General features: G+C 50.3%; 1 protein-coding gene across 1 annotated transcript in view; it reads right to left on the reverse strand.

Moving 5' to 3' along the window:
• LOC112072946 (uncharacterized) overlaps positions 1-19,460 on the reverse strand; it is a 71,319-nt gene that overhangs the window by 49,562 nt on the left and 2,297 nt on the right. Inside the window, exons 3-4 of the mRNA XM_024140323.2 lie at positions 14,526-14,739; positions 11,509-11,714 (exon numbers count right to left, since the gene is read on the reverse strand). Of these exons, the coding sequence (XP_023996091.2) occupies positions 11,509-11,714; positions 14,526-14,739 (420 nt within the window). The remainder of the gene's footprint in view (positions 1-11,508; positions 11,715-14,525; positions 14,740-19,460) is intronic.

Consider the following 19,460-nt stretch of genomic DNA (forward strand, 5'->3'; position numbering starts at 1 on the left):
GAGGAAAGAGGAGAAGAAAAAAAGAAAGGTGGGGGGGATAAGAAAAAGAGGAAGTAAAAGAAAAAAAAGGAGAGGGGGGGGGAAAGAAAAAGGGGGGAAAAAAAAACAAGGAAAAGGAAAAGAGGAGGGGGAAAAAAGTGGAATAAAAAGAAGAAAGGAAAGGAAAAACGGGAGGGTGGAAAGGGGCGGGGGGGAGGAAAAGAAAGAACAAAAGGGAAGAAAAAAAAAAAGGGGGGGGGAGAGAGAAAGAAAAAAAAAGGAAAAAAAAAAAGAAGAAAGGGTAAAAGGGAGGGGGGAAGGTGTAGAGGGAGGAGAAGAGTGAAAAAAAAAAAAAAAAAAGGAAGGGGAAGTGGGAAAGAAAAAGAAAAAGGAGGGGGTAGGGAGGTTTGGGGGGGAAAGGGGGGAAGGGAAAAGGGAAGGGAAGGGGGAAAAAGGATGGAAAAAAAAGGGAAATAAGAAGAAAAGGGGAAAAAAAAAAAAGAATAAGGGATGGGGAAGGGGAAAGGGGAAGAGGAAAAAAAAAAAAACACAAGAAATGGGGAAGAGGAAAGGGAGAAGAAAAGGGGGAGAAAAAGAGGGTTGGAGGAGCGGAAGGGGCAAAAAAGGGGAAGGAAAGGGGGGGAGAAAGAAGAAAAGGGGGAAGGGAAGTGGGGAAAGGGAAAGGACAACAGGAAAAGAGGTCAAACAGGATAGAAGGTGTGGAAAAAGGAAAAAGGGAAAAGAGGAGGGGTGGGGGGAGGGGGGGGAAAAACAGGAGAAGGAAAGGAGGGAGGGGGGGGAATCGAAAAAAGAAAAGAGGGAAAAGGCGAATAGAAGAGGGGGGGGGGTGGAAAAAGGGGAGGGGGAAAGGGGGGGAGAGGGAAAGAGGGGAGAGGGGGGCGGCTGAAGAGGAGAGGGAAAAAAGGGAAAGGAAAACGGGGGGGCGGGGGATCGGGGAAAAGGAAGCAAAAGAGGGGGGCGAAAAAAAAAGGGAAAAGGAAGAGGAAGGGGGGTGGAAAAGGGGGGGGGGGAAGGAGGCGGAGGGGGGAAAAAGGAGGGGAAAGGGGGAAAAGGGCCGGAGAAAGGAAAAAAGGAAAAAAGGAGGGAAAAAGGAAGCAGAGGGAGGGGGGGAGGGAGGACAGAAGGGGGCGCAGAGGACAAGGGGGGGGGGGAAAAACAGGTGAGGAAAAAAGGAGGGAAAGAAAGGAGGAAGAGAGTAGGGGAAAAGAAGAAACGGGGAGGGAGGAAGGAGGGAAAAAAAAGAGGGGGTGAGAAGGGGAAAGGGAGGGAGAGGGAAGGGGGGGGAGGAAAGGGAGAGGGGAGAAAGGGGGAGAAAGGGAAGGGGGAAAACAAAGGAAGGAGAGAATGGAGGAGAGGAGGGAAGGGGGGAGGGGAGGGAAAAAAAAGATGGGTGGTGAAGGAAAAAGGGGGGCGGAGAAGAAGAAAGAAGGGTGGGGGGGGGAGGGAGGTGGGAAAGGGAAAAGGGGGGAAGAAACTGGGGGGAGGAATAAGAGAAGGAGGGAAGGGAAAGGGGGGAGAAAGAAAAGGGCGGGGGAAAGATGGGGAGGGGGGGGAGGGGAAGGGGGGTGAGAAAGGGGAGGGGAGGAAGGGGGGGTGGAAGAGGGAAATGGAAAGGAAAAGGGGGAAAGGGGGAGGAAGGGGGAGAAGGGGGAAAGGGAAGGGAAGGAAGAAAGAAAGAAAAAGGAAGAAAGAAAAAAAAAGAAAGGGGAGGGGTAGGGGAGGGGGAGGGGGGGAGAATGACAGAAGGAAGAAAAAAGGGGGAGGTGAGAGGAGGGGAAGGAGAAAGAAAAAAGGAAATGGTGAGGGGGGTGAGGGTGAGGAAGGAGGGGGAAAAAGGAGGGGAAGAAGATGAAGGGGAAAAAAAAAGAGAGTCGGGGGAGGGAAAAGAGGGGACAAGAGATGGGGGGGGGAAAAGGGGGAAGGAAGAGGAAGGGGGGGAATTGAAGGGGAGGGGGAGAGAGGGGGGGGGGAGATGGGAGGGAGGGGAGGGGGGAAGAGAGGAAAAATAAAGAGAAGGGGTTTGAAGGGGGCAAAAAAGGTAGGGGAAGGAAAAGGGGGAGAGAATAAGGGAAAGAAAAAAAAATAAAGAAGGAAAAGGGGGAAGGAAGGGAGAGAAGGGGAAAGGGGGGGGAAGGAAGGAAGGGAGAAGGGGTGGGAAGGGAGAGAAGGGGTGAGGAAGGGGGGAAGGGGGAAAGGAGGGGGGAAGGGGGGGGTGGGGAGGGGAAGGGGGGGGGAGGGGAGGAGGGGGGTGGGGAGGAAAGGGGGGGGGAGGGGAAAATGGGGGGAGAGGGAGGAGAAAAAGGGGAAAAAAAAGGGGGGGGGGGAAAAAAAGGATGGGAAGGGAAAAAGGGGAGAAGAAAAGAAGGGAAAGAAAAAAGGGAGAGAGGGGGGGAGGGGAAGGGGAAAAGGGGGGAAAGGAAAAAAAATGGAGGGGGAAGAGGATGGAGAAAAGGGGAAGAAAAAAAAAGAAAAAAAGGGGGGGGAATGAGAAGGGGGAAAAAAGGAAAAAAAGGGGGGAAGGGAAGGGGGGGGAAAAAAAGGGGGGAAAGGGGGAAAACAGAGTGGGAAGAAAAAGGGGGGAAAAATAAGGGAAAGGAGGAAAGGCGGAGGGGGGAAGGAGGGGGGGGGAGTGAGAGGGAGGAAGAAAGGGAGAAAAGGAGGACAGAGGGGGAAGGAAAGGAAAAAAAAGGGGAAAAGAAAAATAAAAAAAAAAGAAGAAAGAAGGGAGGAAAAAGGGAAGGGAAGGAGGGAGAGAGGGGAGGGGGAGGGAGGGGGAAAAAAAGGGGGGAGAGAAGGGAGGGAAGGAGGGAAAGAGGGAAAAAAAGAAGAAAAAAAAAAAAAAGAGGGGGGGGCGGAGGGGGAGGGAGAGGGGGAAAGGAAAAAAGGGAAAGAGAGAGAGGGGGGGGAGGGGGGAGGAAAGAGGGAGGGAACGAAAGGAAAAAGGAGGAAAAATGGGGGGTGGAGGGGGAAGGCGTGGAGAGGGGGAGGGAAGGGGGAAAAAGGGAAGAAGGAGAAAGGGGGGATTGAAAGGAGAGGGGGAAGGTGAAACTAAGAAAAAAAAAAGAAAAAAAGAAAAAAAGAAAAAAAGGGGGGGGTGGGGGATATTAGAGGGGGAAAAGAGGGGGAAGGGGGGTAGAAGGGGAAGAGAGGAGGGAAGGGAAAAGGGGATAGAGGGAAGAAGAGGGGAAAAAGGCGGGAAAAGAAGGGGGGAAAAAAAAGGTCAAACGAAAGGAGGAAAAAAGGTGGAAAGGAAGAGATGAAAGGAGGGAGGAACGGGGGGGAAGAGAAAGAAAAAAGGAGGGGAGAAGGGGGAGGGAGGGAAAGGAAGAGGATAAAAGGGGGGGGGGGGGAAACAAAAAGGAGAGGAGGGGGGGGGAGGGGGAGGGGAAAGGGGGAGAGAGGAGGGGAAAAAAAAAGAAGGAAGGGGGGGGAAAGGGGAGGGAGAAGGGGTTGGGGGAGGAAGGGGAGGAAAGGGAGGAAGCGGGATGAAAAAGGGAAAAAGGGGGAGGGGAGGGGAAAAAAGAGGGAAAGGGGAAAGAGGGAGGGGGAAAGGGAGAGGGGGGAGGGGGGAGTTGAAAAGGAAAAAATGGGAAAAGGAGGGAGAAAAGAAAAGGGGGGGAGGGGAAAAGGGGGAAGGGGGGAGAGGGAAGAGGGGTTGGGGGGAAGGGAAAAGGGGGGAAGAGGGAGGGAAGGAAGGAAGGATGAAGGAACAAGAAAATTGGGAAAGAGAAAGGAGGGTGGGGGGGGGGAAGAGAAAGAAAAAAAAAGGAAGGGGGGGGAAGAAGGGAGAAAGGGGAAAGGGGTGGGGGAAGTGAAGGGGCGGGGGCGGGGAAAAAGGGAAAAAAGAGGGGAAAGGGAAAGGGGGAAAGGAAATGGAAAGGGGGGATGAGGGGAGGGGCGAAGGGAGGGGGCGGAAAAGAAAAGGAGAGGGGAGAGGAGGGCGGAGAAGGGGGCGGAATGGAAAAAAAAAAAAAGAAAAGAAAAAGGAAAAAAAAATATGGGGAGGGGGGAAGGGGGGAAGGGGAAAAGAAAAGGAGGGGGAAAGGAGGGGAGGGAAAGAATGCTTGGGAAGAGGGGGGAGGGGGGGGGGAGGAAGGAGAAAGGGTTTGAGGAGAGAAAGGGAGGAGAGGAAAGGAGGAGGGGAGGGAAAAAAAAAAAGGGGGGGGGGGGGGAAGAGAGGGAAGTGAGGGAGAAATAAGAAGGGAGGGAAAAAGGGAGGGGGGGGAAAGTAAGGAAAAGGCGGGGGAGGGGGGCGGGGTAAAAGAAAAGGATAAGAGGAAAGAGGAAGGGGAGGAGGGGGAGGGGGGGAGGGGGGGGGGGGGGGAGAAGAAAAAAAAAAAAAAAAAAAAAAGGAAATAAAAGAAAGGGGAAGGGGGGAAAAAAAGAAAAAGAGAAAAAGGGGGGGGGGGGGGAAAAGAAGGGGAAGGGGAGGGAAAAAAAGAAAAAGAAAAGGGGAAAAGGGGAGGGGGGGAAGGGGAAAAAAAAAGGGATAGAGAAAGAAAAAGAAGGGGGAGAAAGGGGAGGGGGGGGGGGAATTAAGAAGGGGGAAAAAAAAAAAGGGGAAAAAGAGGGGAAAAAAAGAAGGAAAAAAGGGTGGGGGAGGAAAAAAGGGGGGGGGAGAAGGGGGGGAGGAAAAAAGAAAAAAAAAGAAAAAAGAAAGGACGGGGGGTGGGTTAGGGGGTGCGGGAGAAAGGGAAAAAAGTGGGGGAAAGGGGGGGGGGGGGGCGGAAAGGATGGGGGGCAGGGAAAGAAAGAAAAGAAACAAAAAGGAGGAAGGAAAAAAAAAAAATAAAAAGGGGGGGGGGAAAAAAAGAAAAAAAAAAAGGGGGAAAAGGGGGGTGGGGCAAAGGAAAAAGTGGGCAGGAAAAAGGGGGTGGGGGTGGGAGAAAAAAAAAAAAAAAAAAGGGAAAAAAGGAAAAAAAAAAAAGAAAAGAGGGGAAAGGGGGAAAAAAGAAAAAAGGAGAGAAGGGGAAAGAAGAGGAAAAGGAAAAAAAAAAAAGAGGGGGGAAGAAGTTAAAAAGAAGAAAAAAAAAAAAAAAAGAAAGGGGAATGGAAAAAAAAGAAAAAGAGGGAAAAAAGAAAAAAAAAAAAAAAAAATAAGAAAAAAAGAAGAAAGAGTAGGGGAAAAAAAAATGAAAGGGGGAGGGGGGAAAAAAAAATAAGGAGGGAAAAAAAAAAAAAAAGAGGGAAATGAGGGGGGAAAAATAAAATGGGGGGTGAAAAGAAAAGGGAAAAGGAAAGGGGGGGGGGGAAAAGAGGGAAAGAAAGGAAAGAAGAAAAAAAGGGGAGACAGGGGGAAGGGAAAAAAAAGGGAAGGGGAAAAAGGGGGAAAAAAAAAAGGGGGAGGGGAGAAAAAAAAAGAAAAAAAAAAAGAAAAAAAAAAAAAAGGAAGGAAAAAATAAGGGAGGGGGGGAAGAAAAGGAAAAAAAAGGGGAGGGGTGGGGGGGCGAGGGGGGAGGGGGGGAAGAAAATAAAAAAAAAAAAACAAAGGGAAAAAGAAGGTGGGAAGGGGGGGGGGGAGGAGAGGAAATACGGAAAAAGGGGAAGGAGGGGGGGAAAGAAAAAAAGGGGAAAAAAAAAAAGAAAAAAAAAAGAGCGGGGGGGGGAAGAACAAAAGGGAGAGAAGGAGAGAGAAAGCGAAAAAAAAATGAGGGGAAATAAAAGGGGGGGGAAGGAAGAGGAAACAAAAAAAAAGAAAAAAAAATGGGAAAGGAAGGGGCAGATAGACAAAAAAAAGAAAAAAAAAGGGGCAAAAAGGAGGGGAGGAAGGGGGGGAAAGGAAAAAAATGGAAAATAAAAAAAAAACGAAAATTGAAAGGAAAAAAAAAAGGCGAAAAAAAAAGAAGAGAAAAAAAAAGGAAGAAAGAAAGGAAGGAGAAAAAAAGAAAGGGGAGGGGGAAAGGGATGTGGGGGGGGAAAAAAGGAAAGGGGAAAAGGGAGAAGGAGAGGGGAAGGAAAAGGGGGAGGGAAAAAAAAAAAAAGGGAGGGAAAAAAAAAAAGGGGTAGAGGGGGGAAAAAAAGAAGGGAAGGGAGAAAAGAGAGGGCAAGGGAAGGGGGAAAAGGAGGGAGGGGGGGGAAAGAGGGGGGGGGAAGGGGGGAAGAGGAAAGAAAAAAAAAGAGGAAGAGGGGGGGAAGAAGAGGCAAAAAGGGGAGGGGAAGAGGGGGGAAAGGGGGGAGGGGGGATAAAGAAGGGAGGGGGAAAAGAGGGAAGGGAGGGAGGGGAAAGAGGGAAGGAGAAGGGAAAAAAGAAAGAAAAAAGGGGAGTGGGGAGGGAGAGGAAGGAGGGGGAAGGGGGGGGGAAGAAGGAGGGAAAAAGAGGAAGAGAAGATGAAGGGGGGGAGGGGGGGGGAGGGAGGGGGAAGGGGGGGGGGAAAAGAAGGGGATTGGAGGAAGGGGAGCGGAGGAAAAGAAAAGAGCGGGGGAGGAAAAGGGAAAAAAAGAGGGGGGGGGGGGGAGAGGGGGGGAGGGAGAAACGGGGGGAAGAGGGTAAAAGAAAAAAAGGGGGGAGGGGCGAGGGGGGAAGGAAGAGGAAAGGGGAGGGGGAGTGAAAAAAGGGGGGGGGGGGGAAAGGGGGGGAGGGGAAGGGAAAAGGAAAAAAAAAAGGAAGGAGAAGGGAAGAAAAAAGAAGGGGAAGAGGGAAAGAAAAAAAAGGGGGAGAAAGGGAGGGAGAAATAAGGGGAAGAAAGAAAAATGGGGGAAGAGGGAAACGGGAAAAAAGAAAGGGAAACAAAAAAAAGAGGGGAGTAAAAAGGGGAGGGGGAAAAAAAGGGAAAAGAGGGTGGACAAAGGAAGAACAAAAAGTAAAAAATAAGCGGGAAGGGGAGAAAGGGGAGAGGGAGCGTTGAAAAAAAAATGGGGGGGGAGGGGAAGAAGGAGGAGGGGGGAAGGGGGGGGGGGGGAAAGAAAAAGGGGGGGGGAGAAAAAAGGGGGAAGGGCGGGGGAGGGCGTGGAGGAAAAGAGGAGGGGGAACGAGGGAGGAGGGGAAAAAGAAAGGGAGGGGGAGGAGGGGGAAGGTAGGGGGGGGGTAAAACAAGGGGAGGGGGGAAGAAAAGGAGGGACGGGAAAAAGGAAGAAAAGGGGGAGAAGGGGTTTGGGAAAAGGAAGAAAGGGGTGGGGGGAGGAGAGGGAAGAGGGTAAAAGGGGGGGAGGGGGAGGGGGGAAAAGGAAAAAGAAAAGAAGAAAAGGAAGGGGGGAGAAAGGGGAAGGGGGGGGGGGGGAAAGAAAAAGGTGGGAGAAAGAAAAGGTCAAAAGGGAAAGGAAGGGGAAAAAACAGAAGAGGAAAAAGAAAAGGGGAGGGGGGTGTTTATAGGAAAAAGGGAAGAAACAAAAAGGGGCGGGGAGGAGGGAAAGGGGGGGCGTGAGGGAGAGGGAGGAGGGGCTAAGGGGGTTAAGAGGAAGCAGGAAGGAGAGAAAAAAGGGGGAGGAGAAAGGGAAAAAGGGGGGGGAGGGGACGGAAGAAAAAAGGGGGGGAAGAGGGGGAAAAAAGAAAAAGGGGAGGGAAAGAAAAAAAAGAAAAATAAAAAAGAGAAAGAAAAAGAAAAGGGGGGGGCGGGAAGGAAAAAAGGGGAAGGCGGAAGGGGGGAGGTAGAGAGGGAGGGGGGAGGGGTGGAAAGGAAAGAAGGAGGGAGGTGGGAGGAAAGGTGGAAGGAAAAAAAGGGCGAAGAGAGAATCAACTGGAGAGGAGGGAACAGAATAGCTGGATGGCGCGGGGGGGGGTGGAAAGAAAAACGGGAGGAAAGGGGGAAGAAAGGGAAGGGAAGGAAGGGATAAAAAAGGGAGGTGGATAATGGGAAGGAGGGGGGAAAGGGGAGGGGGACGCCGACAAATGTGAGGGAGGCGGTAAAGAGAGGGGGGAGAAAGGGAGGAAGGGAAAGAGCGAGGGGAGGGGAGAAGGAAGTGGGAGGGAGGGGGAGCAGAAGGAGGGCGGGGAAAAAGGATGGGGGAACAAGGGGAGGGGGGGGGGGAAATGGAAGAAAGGAAGGGCGAGGGGAGGGGGGAAAAAAAATATAGGAAAGAAAGGAAAAAAAAAGAGAGGGGGGGAAAAAGGAGGGGGAACGGGGGGAGAGGGTGGAAAGGGGAAAGTAGGGAGGAGGGGGGGGGGAAAGGGGAGTGTCGCGCAGATGCGAGCACGCGCGTTGTAATATTTAAGGTGAGGAGAAGAAAGAAACAGGGGATTAAAAAAATAAGAGGAAATGGAAAAAAAAGCGGGATAAGCGTTGGTATAAGCGGTCGAGACGGTGCACAAAGGTGCAAGAAGTGCGGATTGGGAACAAATACAAGCTGAGAAACAGCAGTGGAAAGTGTGAAAAATACGAGGAGGGTCACGACCAAACAACAAGCGAGACAGGGAGTCGACGGTAGGGGTGGCCGCGGCGAGGCTAGAGGAATACATGATAAAGGCACGAGGCGACAAACTGGATATAACTTATGGAGACAAATGGCTGGAGGTAATACAATGTCGAGAGCATAATAGATAAAACTAATCACGAGGCGAGGATGGGAGAAGGTGAGAGCGATACTACAGAGTGACAAGTGAGGAGATAGCGTGGCCGCGATGGTGGGCGGTAACGGAGAAATATATAAGAAAAAGTAGAGTCGAAATGAAAGATGTATGATGATGGGAGCGGAACAGCAGAAAGCATCGAAATTAACGGAAAAGGTGGGCGTGGGGGGGGTGGTATCTATGAAGTGTAAAGAAGGAAATAAGAGAGGATAGGACATCGATCAATAACCGATGGGAGAAGATGAAAGAGGGTAACCAGGGGATGCGTAGTGAGGGTTGGGTACCAAAACACTCACAAGGATAGTTAAGGGAGTAGAGCGCAGTTGTCACATAAATAGGCGCAAGCTCGTTAATGCAACCGCAAAGGATCGTAGCAATGTAATCCGCTGTAACGAACACAATAAGCGACACCAGTATATACTATGCGCTGGAAGCGGCAAGGTGGCGCGATTAACTCAACTAATCAGGGAACACCAAATGGGCTGCCCAATACTCAAAGTGAGTGGTGCGAGACAAAACATAGAAGGAGTAGCGTCAGCCTGTTACAGCAAAAATATAAACGAAGGACAGATGGTGAGAGGCCCAGATAGGAGCAAGTGCTTATAAAGCCCGGAGAGCAGGCGGGAGGGAGGTAGAACGAGAGAGTAAGTAATAAGTGTCGTTAAGGTTGAAAGGACTGGAATATATAAAGAGAGAGGTGAAGACCGAAAAACGAATCTACAAAAGGGAAGTGAGAAGGAGGTGAGTGTGATGGAAACACAAGGTATATAAGGAGGGAGACAAGTTAATAAGGCAAGGTAAAGGAAAAGGGAGGTGAATATTACAGATTACAAACGTATATAAAGGAGACGGGTATAATGAGGTAGAAAGAGCGTGTGGAAAAGGGGGAACACAACAATAAAAGACGAGTAAGGACGCGAGGGAGGAAAAAGTGGAGACCAGAAGAGGAGGTGGGGGCTGTGGTAAGGAGAACGTGGGGTGTGAAACGAGGAGCGGGACAAGACAAAAGGACAAGGAAAGGGGAGAGGGGGGTGGTGAAAACAGATTAGAGCGGGGCGGAGAAGGCACAAGGTGGCAGGGGGGTGGAGAGGCGTATAATATAAGTAGAAACAAGAGTAACTAAGAAGGTGAGACTAAGGAGCCAAGGAAGCATAAAGGAATTTGTAGAAGGAAATGGAGGAGGGCGGTAGCAACAGGAAATGAGGCGCGAAACGAATATGGGAGACTATGTGAGGCATCAGATGGGGGGCGTGAGGTGAGATGGGAGGTAACTAAATAACCACAAAAGGCGAAAGAAAAGGAAAGGATAGGGGATAGGTAAATAATAAGAGGAAGTAAGAGAAGAAGACGGCAGCAGGTTAAAAAGGGCACCTAAATGGATGGAGGGGGTGTGGAGGTATGGGAAGAAATAACCAGCGGGAACCTATGAAGGTAGAAACAGAGGGAAAAGAAATAACAAAAAGGGAACGTGTATAAATAATAAAAGGTAAGGAAAAACGGAAATGGTGGAGGGAGTGAGAGAAAAAAACGAAGAAGAGGGAGGGAAACCTAATATAAGAACAATAGAATAAACAAGAAAGAAGAAGGTGAAGCTATAGGGAGGGAGGTAGAGTGCGTGAGAAAAGAGCGTGAGTAGTAGCCACGGATTGTAGGAAAAGGGAGGGGATGAAAGTAGGGCAGATAGAGAAGAGAAAGAAGAGAAGTGGGGGTGGATCCGAAAACCCGTTGATGCTAAAGCGTGGAGCGAGGGAGAAAGGCGTAGGTTAAGCCGCGAAGGAGACGTGAGAGAGCAGGGGAACCGGATATACCAGGGAGGAGAGGCGGCGATTATAAGTGAAGGTTTACGTAGAATACATACCCTACGCGCGTGGGGAGAGAGTGTGAGAAAACGCGCAACGTGCCGTGGCGCGGTAAGCGTAATCTGATGCGAGAGACTGAGGCGAGTGATTTATATCAGTAAGGAAGACAGTTGAAGAGCGTGGAAACAAATATCACACCAAAGAGTCGGAAGGCGAAAATTGCGAATAAAGTGGAAGAGGGGGGATAAAAAATATGCAATATGAGAAGGGGAGAGAGATGTAAACGAGACGAATTAAGTCGAAGTAAGAGGTTGACAAGCACGGCGGTGTGGGAGAAAAAATAAGATATGGGAGAGGGGTACGGATTAGTAGGAGGAATATTAAAGGGTAACTAACAACGAAATAATACAAAGATGCAGGTGGTTGGCATACGGAGGGAAGATAACATGGAAAACAAGAGCGATAAAAAGCGAACACGGCGGTGAGAGAAGGTCGAAGCGCTGGTGGGATGCGGAAAAACAAGAGCGTGGAGTCTATAAGGAAGCGTAAAGAAACGGGAGAAAAGGAAACGGGATGGAAAGCGGGGCGGAAAGAATAGAAAAGGGGTGCGCGGGAGGAAGGGTGGGAGGAAACACAATGTTATAACCTTTATACCCAGAACATGAGAGACAACAACACCGTGGAAAAGAACGCGGGGAAAAGGGCGGCGGAAAACGAGCAGAAAAGCACCAAACAAGAGAGAACAATCGAACGTATCACACAAGTGGAGGCGATAAAGGAAAAAATCGCAGAATGAGGGCGCAGGGTTGCAAGCCGAGAGGTTGTGTGTTGACGGCGGTTGATTCGATGTATGTTATCAAACAAAAGAGGAGGTCAGTGGGCAGAGGGAAAACGAAAACGGAAACGCGGCACGGCGAAAGCACGCAAGGGCACGTTCAATGGGAATACACAGGCGTAGAGAAGGCATGACGTAACACAGAGTAAGAGGTGAAGGGCGCGGGAGCAAAGGATCAAGAGAAGAGAGGCGCGAGATGGGTCACGGACTCACGGGAACAAGCGAGAAAGGGAGGGCGCAATAGATGGAGTGGTGGGTGAGAGTAGCGAAGCCAAGAGAGGAGGTAAAAATAGATAAGATATGGGCTCCAGACCAGCGTAACCACAAAACACCAAGGCGCGTGGGCCCAATATCCAAGGACGCGATCACACCGAAAAGCGGGGCTTAGCGCGAAAGGCTGGGTAGGGGGCCACACCAAAGAGAACCGAGTCAACAAAAAGGGGGAAGTATGAGGGGAGAGGTGACGCCGGCTGAAGGTAGGCGCGGACAAGAGACTTGACGGGGAAGGTGGCGTATGGAGCGCACAAAAGACGGCGACGGAGGGGCGCGAGGACCAAGCACACGCGCAAGAGGTGGCCTGGAAGGAAAGAAAAAAGGGCAAGAGACACAAAGCAGAGAGAGTAGCGCGCGCGGACGCAAGGTACCTAAGCCAAAAAGCACAGACAAGAGGCGCGGAGGGACAGCCAAGACACACACACCGGGCTGCGGCACAAGACACACAAAAAACCCGGACACACCAAGGACGCTAAAAAAAAAAAGGTCAAAGACGCAGAGAACAGGCACGCCGAGGCCAGCAGGAGGGAGCGGGGAAACAAATCACAGCGAAACGCCGCGACCGCGAGCACGCATATAAAATACGAGCACAGACGAGAGCGGCGACACAACAAAGAGTAGGGCAAACGGACATGAAAAGCGGCGCGCAAAGCACGCGCGGGACGGTAACGGGGGGGGTGAGGGGGAAAGGGTGCGCGGGGTACAGCTATCAGAGCCGCCGGGCGGCGCACATAGTATGACGTACGCACGAGGCAACAAGGAGCCGCAAGCACGCACGTATGGACATAAGGACGTCGAACACGAAGCCGCGGCGCGGGATCCTGGCAATATATCACCACAGAGAGAGACGCCGCCGCGCCGAGACACGCGAGTGTCCGTTGTGGCGTCACGAGGCGCGAGAGAGCGCGGCCACGAAAGGGGGGGGGTACCTGTGAGTGCGACAAAGGCAATGACGGGGATGCGGGGAGAAGATGAACGCACTCTCTACGTACGTGCAGTAGCTGTCTAAGCGTGCAGCAAGTCGTAGCTCTATCAGGTCAACCCGGTGCGTGCATATGAAGGTATGCTGAAGTGGGATAACTTTAAGGCAGGTGAGTGTTGGAGGAGAACGGGGGTGAGTCACGCGCACGACGGCGAGGGCACACCAATCGCACGCGCGCGCGCACTACACCACAGCAACAGACGCGCGCGAAGCCGGCACACAAACAAACACAGCGCGGCGTCGTCGGGAAAGCGAACCAACTGTCGCCTCACACTACTCACACGCAAAGACCGCTCAACAGCAGCGCAGACTCACGGGCCCGCGAGGGAAAGGCGACAAACAAGACACAAGACAACGACACAGGGAGTGCCGCCCGTGCACGGAGAAGCGCTGCGCGCGTCTGGGCCTCCAAACAAAAAGTGCAGACCTATCGGGAAACAAACCAACACTAGGAGGGAAGCCAGGCGGGAATTACACACGATATATACGACACCGGAATATAAAAGGCGGACGTGAAAGCGCGGCGAGCGCTTGACTGCGCACGGGATCCAAAAGACAAGCGACTCGGACAGACTTACGAAAAATGAGAGTACGCGAAGAATGTCGTGCTGAAAGGCGACTGCGCTAAAAAAAAAAGGGGAGGTGAGAGGGAGGGGAGGGGAAAGACGAAGCAGAGTGCGGAGAGGAAGTGCTCGAGCGCGGTGATGAGAGATGCAAAGGTATGCGGCTAAATCTGAAACAAAGCTCAAAAAAGGCGCTGCGCGCGTGGGGCGGTGGGCCTGTCAACACGAAGCATATACACAAAAGGGAGGGGGGGAAAGGACCCAGAACCCGATCTTTCCTTTGAGGTTGTAAGGGGATGGAATTACGGAGGGACATACGAAATAAGGAGGAAAGAAAATCCTATGAGTGTAGCTGGTTCGACACATAGAAAAGGCGCTAGATAACTATGTAGATCTGAGGTGTGAGGTGAACATTAACGACATATAAACACACAAAGGGGTTAGAGAATGTGCGAGGGTGAGGGTGAGTGTTCGTGGGAGACAACAGAAATGAGAAGGGGGCGAAAGTGGTGTGCGGCGGGTGGTAGCCACGCAAGGTGAACTTGGAGGTGTGTGGTGGGTGCAAGGCATAGGTATATGAGACAGGAAAGAGGGTGAAACAAGAGGAGGAAGAGAATATATAATGTATGCAGAGGTTGTGTGGACGAAGGTGGCGGAGGGTGATACACGTGGCAAAAGGTGGAAGCACAGGTGAGCGGCAGGGGAGAGTAACGATCACACACTACAAGGGGGTAGAACCGGTGCGGGGAGAGGAGTCCTGCAAGGGAGAAAGGGGAAAAAAGGGGAACGCAAAGTGAGAGTTAGAAATCGAAGAGAGTGAAAGAGGGGAAAAGGGGCCGAGTCGCGAAGCGAGTGGGAAGAGGATAGAGAACGGGATTTAAAGAACAGAACATAAACAAAGGATGCAGACAAAAGGCGCGAGGGAAGGGCAAAAAGGGGCAGAGAGCAATAGGGGGCAGGGTGGGAGCGAAAAGGAGGGAACAGAAGCGCAGCGGGAGTGAGGCAGCGGCATGTGAGTAAGGAGAACGAAGAGCGTGATAAAGGAGAATATAACGGCGCGGGCGAGTGAGGGATAGTTGGAACGGAAACTAGGTGGGGGGGCGGGCGAACCGCGATTGGTGAGGCGGGATACAAGCGCGAGGAAGGGTGAGTGTCGAAGGTACGTGCAAGGGGGGTGGTATCTGGATCAATAAGACACCAGAAACGGGCGCGCGCGGAAATGGTGTAAGGGCCCGCCGAAAGGAAAAAGCCTGCGGAAGACAGCGCGGCGCGGGGGATAAAGGCAAAGCGGCATACAACGGCGCGGCAGGGGAAACAAAACCACACAAAACTGCAACAAAACTAAAAGCCATCCCGGGGAAAGACACACACGACCGCGCTCGGCTAGAGTGAGGCGGCGCGCCTAGTAGCTGACACACGGCACCCAAACAAGACCGCGGCATATCCCACAGTGCATAAGCAACAACACACACGCGCGGCAAATACACCAACACACTATAACTGAGAAACCCAGGAAGACGAAACAACAGCGCGTGCTGAAGGCAGGCAGAACCCAATAAACTAAGCCGACACCTGGCGCTCATAGAGGCGTAGAAGCGGCGGGCGCGGCGCTGAGGAGACCCCGCGGCCAGCGCCTGCGCGTATAAGGGAGCTGCGCGTCCGCGAGGTGAGCCGGCCAGACACAGCGGACCACAGTCGTGGGAGCGCGCCGCACCTACACCGTATGGCCACCTCGTGCAGAACCGAGCCCGGACGGGGCCGCACAAGGCAGTGACAGCCAGTACCTAGGAAAAGGCAGCAACAGGCTCCGCGAGGGCACAGCGGCAAGGAGCGCGGGCGGCGGTGGCAACCGCGGAAAAGGAGCGTGGCACATCAACCACGGAACACACCACGGGGAGAAGGTAGGGGAAAGAAGAGGGGGAGGAGAGGAAGGGGGAAAGAGAAGGAGGGAGAAGGGGGTAGAAGGAAAAAGAGGAAAAGAGGAAAAGAAGGAAAAAAAAAAAAAAAAAAAAAAAAAAAAAAAAAAAGGGGGAATTGAAAAAAAAAGGATAAAAAAAAAAAAATGAAAAAAAATAAATAGGAAAAAAGGGGTGAAGAGAAAAAAAGAGAAAAAAAAAAAAGGTTGAGAAAAAGAAGAGTCTTACATAACCCCAGAAAAAGGAAACAGAATGGAGAAAAGGGACAAAACAAGCGAAAGGAAAAAGAAAGAAAAAAGAGGAAAAAAAACTAAAAAAAAATATAAACAAACGAAAACACACAGTGGAGCCAAAGAACAGGACCACTTAAGAAAAAAAATAAAAAAAAAAAAAAAAAAAGGAAACAAAGGAAAAGAAAAACAAAAAAAAAAAAAAAAGAAACAAAAAAAAAAAAAAAAAAAAGGGGGAGAGAGAAAAAATCAAAAAAAAAAAAAAAAAAAGGGAAAAAAAAAAGGAAGGGGGGAAAAATAAAAAAAAGATGTGGGAAAAAAGGGAAAAAAGAAAAAGAAATAAGGTAAAAAAAAAGAAGGGAGGATGGAAAAAAACAAAAAAGAAAAAAAGAGGGAAAAAAACCAAGGATAAATGGAAAAGAAGAAAAAAAAAAAAAAAAAAAAAAAAAAAAAAATAAAAAAGAAAAAAAAAAAAAAAAAAAGAAAAAAAAAAGGAAAAAAAAAAGAAAAAAAAGAAAAAAAAGAAAAAATAAAAAAAAAAAAAAAAAACAGAAAAGAAAGAAAGGAAAAAGAAAAAAAAGAAGGGGAAGAAAAAAAAAAAAAAAAAAAAATAAGAGGAGAAGAAAAGGAAAAAAAAAAAAAAAAAAAAAAAAAAAAAAAAAAAAAAGAAAGAGAAGGAAGAATAGACGAAAAAAAAGAAAAAAAAAAAAGAGGATGAAAGGAGGAAAAAAAAAAGGAAAGGAAGAAAAAAAAAAGGAAAAAAAAAAAAAAGAAAGGAAGAGAAAAAGAGAAAGAAAAAAAAAAAAAAAAAGGAAAAAGGGAGGGAAAGAAAGAAGAAGGGGAAGAGAAGGGAAAACAAAAAAAAAAAAGAAGGAAAAAACAAAAAAAAGGAAAAAAGGAAGAAAAAAAAGAAAAGAGGCAGGGAGGGGAGCGGAGGGCGGTGGAGGAAGGGGGGGACAGGGGGAAGGGAAAAAGGTGAGGGGACGAAGAGGCGAGGGCGGGGAGCAGGGGAAGGGGGGGGAGGGGGAACAAGGGCGGGGGGGCGGAAGGAAAAAAGGGGCGGGGGGAGAAGAGGCGAGGCGAAGAACACGGGACGACAGGGGGGGGAGACAGACAGATAGGGAGCGGGGGGGGGGGGGGGAGGGAAAAAGGAAGCGAAAAAAAAGGCGGGAAAAGGGGGGGGAGAGGCAGGGGGGGGAAGGCACAGAAATGACGGGAAAGAGAAGCAGAAAGAAAGAACGGGGGGTGGAGGAACGAAAGGAGGGAAGGAGGAAACAAGGGGGAGGCAGACGGCGGAACGGAAAAGGGGGAGGGAAGGGAAAAAGGGAAAGGAGGGGAGGAGGGGAAAAGGGAAAAAAGGAAGAGGCACGGAGGGAAAAACAACGGAAATAGAATGGGAGGCGGGGGGAGGACAAAAAGACAAGGGGAGAGGGGGGAGGGGCAACTGAAAGGGAGGACAAAGGGGAAAAGGCGGAGAAAAAGGAACAGGAAAAGGGGGTGAGAAAAAAACAGGCCGGAGTGGGGAGAAGGCGGGGACAGGGAAAAGGGGACGGAAAGGGACAAACAAGAGGGGGAAAAGGGAGCGGAGGGGGGGAGGGAAGAAAAAGGGGAAAGAGGGAAAGAAAAAGACAACGGCAGGGGGAAAAAAAAAAAAAAAAAAAAAAAGGGGCGGGGGGGGGAGGGGGGGGGGGGGAAGGGAGGGGGGGAGGGAAGGGAAGGGATGCGGGACAAAAGAAAAAGGGGGGAAGAAGGAGGAGGGGGGGGGAGAGGGGGGAGGGGGGCAGAAGAGGGAAAAAGGGGGGGAGGGGAAAAGGGAAGGGAAAGGGGGAAAGGGGAGAAAGGGAAAAGGGGAAAGGGGGGAAGGGGGAAAGGGGAAAGGAGACCAGGGAAAAAAAGGGAAAGGGAAATGGAAAAGTAAGGAGCACGGGGGAGGGGGGAGGGAGGGGGAGGGACAAGGAAAAGGAAGAAAACAAGAGGAGAAGAAAAAGGAAGGGAAAAAAAAGGGCGGAAAGAAAAAAAAAAGAAAGAAGGGGCGAGGGGGGGAGAAAGAGAGGGGTGAAGGGAAGAAAGGCGAAAGAAAGGAAAGGAAAAGGGGGGAGAAAGGAAGAAGGGGGAAAGAAGGGAAAAGGGGGGGGGGAAGGAGCAGGGGGGGAAGGCGGGGAAGCAGAAAGAAGGACGAGAGAAAGAAGCAAGGGGGGAGAGAGGTAAAAAACGAAAGAAAAGAGGGGAGAAAAGAAAGGAAAAGGGAGGGGGAAAGGAACAGAAGCGGGGACGAAAGGACCGAAGAGGCGACGAAAAAACAGGGGCAATAAAGGAAGGGGGCTAAGAGAGGGGAGAAGGGGCGGGGGGGGGGGAAGGCGGAGAGCCAGAAGCAAGACAACCGGGCGCGGACAGGAACACAGGGCGCGGACGGAGGAGGGGAGAGGGCGGAAGCGGGCAGAGGAGGGGAGGGGGGGGGGCAAAAAGGCGAAAAGGGGAACCAAAAAATCCGGGGCGGGAAAAAGGGGAAGGAAAAACGGAAGAACATGGAGAGGGGGGCGGGGAAGTAAAGAAAGGGGAAGAAGGACAGGGGCAGGGGGAACGGAGGGAGAGCCTAAGGGGAACCATAAAGGGAACAAAGGAAGGGGGAAGGGGGGGAGGCGAAGGAAGGGAGGGGGGAGGGGAAGGGAAAGCGGCAAAAAGGAGGGCGGGGGGTGGGGAGGAGCGGGGCGGGAGGGAGGAGGCAACAGGGGGAGAAGGGGGGAGACAGGCGAAGGGGGAAAGGGGGCACGAAACAGGGGAAGCAGCGCGGGGGAAAAGCGAGAGGAGGGGGGAAATGAGGGGGAGGGGAACGGAGATGGGGGGGAGGAGGGGGGAGAGGGGGAGGACGAGGAAAAACGGGGTAAGGAAGGGGGAGGGGGAAGGGAAAAAAAGGGAAGGGGGAAAAACAAAAGGGGGAAAAAGGAGGGGCCAAAGGGAGGACGCGCATAAAGGACTAGAGAGGCGAAGACAAGAGGGGGGAAAGGCAGGGGGGAAAGGGGGGGGACAAGAAAGAGCAGAGGGGAACGGAAAGGAGAAAAAGAAGGTGGGGGAAAAGGGGGGGAAGGGGAGGGGAGAAAAACGGAGGGGGGGGAAGGAAAGAAAGAGGGAGAAGAGGGGCGGGAGGGAGAAAAGGAGGGAGGTGGAAAGGCGGGGGCGGGGGGAGGGGGACAAACAAGGACAGAAGAGGGGGGGGGGGGGAGGAAAGAGGGGGGGGGGAGAGCCGAGGGGGAAAAAAAAAAAGAAAAAAAAGGGGGGGGGGGGGGAGGTGGAAAGAAGGAAGGAAAGGGAAGGGAAAGGGGGAATGAAAAAAAGGGGAAGGAAAAAAACGTAGGGAAAAAAAACAAAAAAAATATAATAAAAAAATAAAAAATAAACAAAAAAGGGAGAACAAAAAAAAAAAAAAAGAAAAGGGAAAACAAAAACAAAAACAAGGGAAAAAAAAAAAAAAACGAAAAAACAAAAAAAATAAAAAAAAAAAAAAGAAAAAAAAAAAAAAAGAAATAAAAAAAGAAAGGAGGAAAAACAGGACAAAGAGGAAAATAAAAAAAAAAAAAAAGAAAAAAAAAAAGGAAAAAAAAAAAAAAAAGGGAAAAAAAAAAGAAAAAAAAAAAAGAAAAAGGAGGAAAGGAAAAAAAGAGGGAAAAAAAAAGGGAGGTAGAAAGGACAAAAGAAAAACAAAAAAACAAACAAAAAAAAGGAAAAAAAAAGAAACAAAAAAAAAAAAGGGAAGAAAATAAAAAAAAAAAAAAACCAAAAAAGGAATAGGGGAAAAGAAAAAAAAAAAAAAAAAAGGAAAAGAAACGAAAGAAAAGAAAGGAAAAGCACAAGAAAGGAAGAAGAAAGAAAGAAAGAACGAAAGAAAGAAAAGAACCGAAGAAGAAAGACAAGAAAGAAAGAAAGATAAGAAAGAGAGGACTGACGCCATTTAGCAAAGCTCTTAATTTTTTCATTGGTTGGAATCATTAAATTCTGATTCAGCCGCTTGCCCCTGTGAACTAGCTAACTCTGATCCGTTGCCGTCCGCTGCGCCACCCTGTATGCCTCCTCACCGCAGTAAAATAAAATGACCATCTTGGCTGCAGGGGACCTCAGAATCTGGCACAGAGGGAGGTTGGCAAACACGAACAAAGACTTGCCGAAATTAAAACAGAGCTGGAAGAAAAAGGAAGAGCGAGGGAGGAAATGTCAACAACAGGACGTTGGGTGAACTCAGTCCTTCATTCTCTCCCAAACAGAAACAGTAAATGTATACCGACACTTCTAGCATCTACTGGTCTTTGATTGTTGGAACAGAGGCCTGTCCCCACACACACACACCACAACACACACACACACACA

This window comes from Salvelinus sp. IW2-2015, unplaced genomic scaffold (genome assembly GCF_002910315.2).
Source record: "Salvelinus sp. IW2-2015 unplaced genomic scaffold, ASM291031v2 Un_scaffold2098, whole genome shotgun sequence".
Taxonomy (NCBI): Eukaryota; Metazoa; Chordata; class Actinopteri; order Salmoniformes; family Salmonidae; genus Salvelinus; species Salvelinus sp. IW2-2015.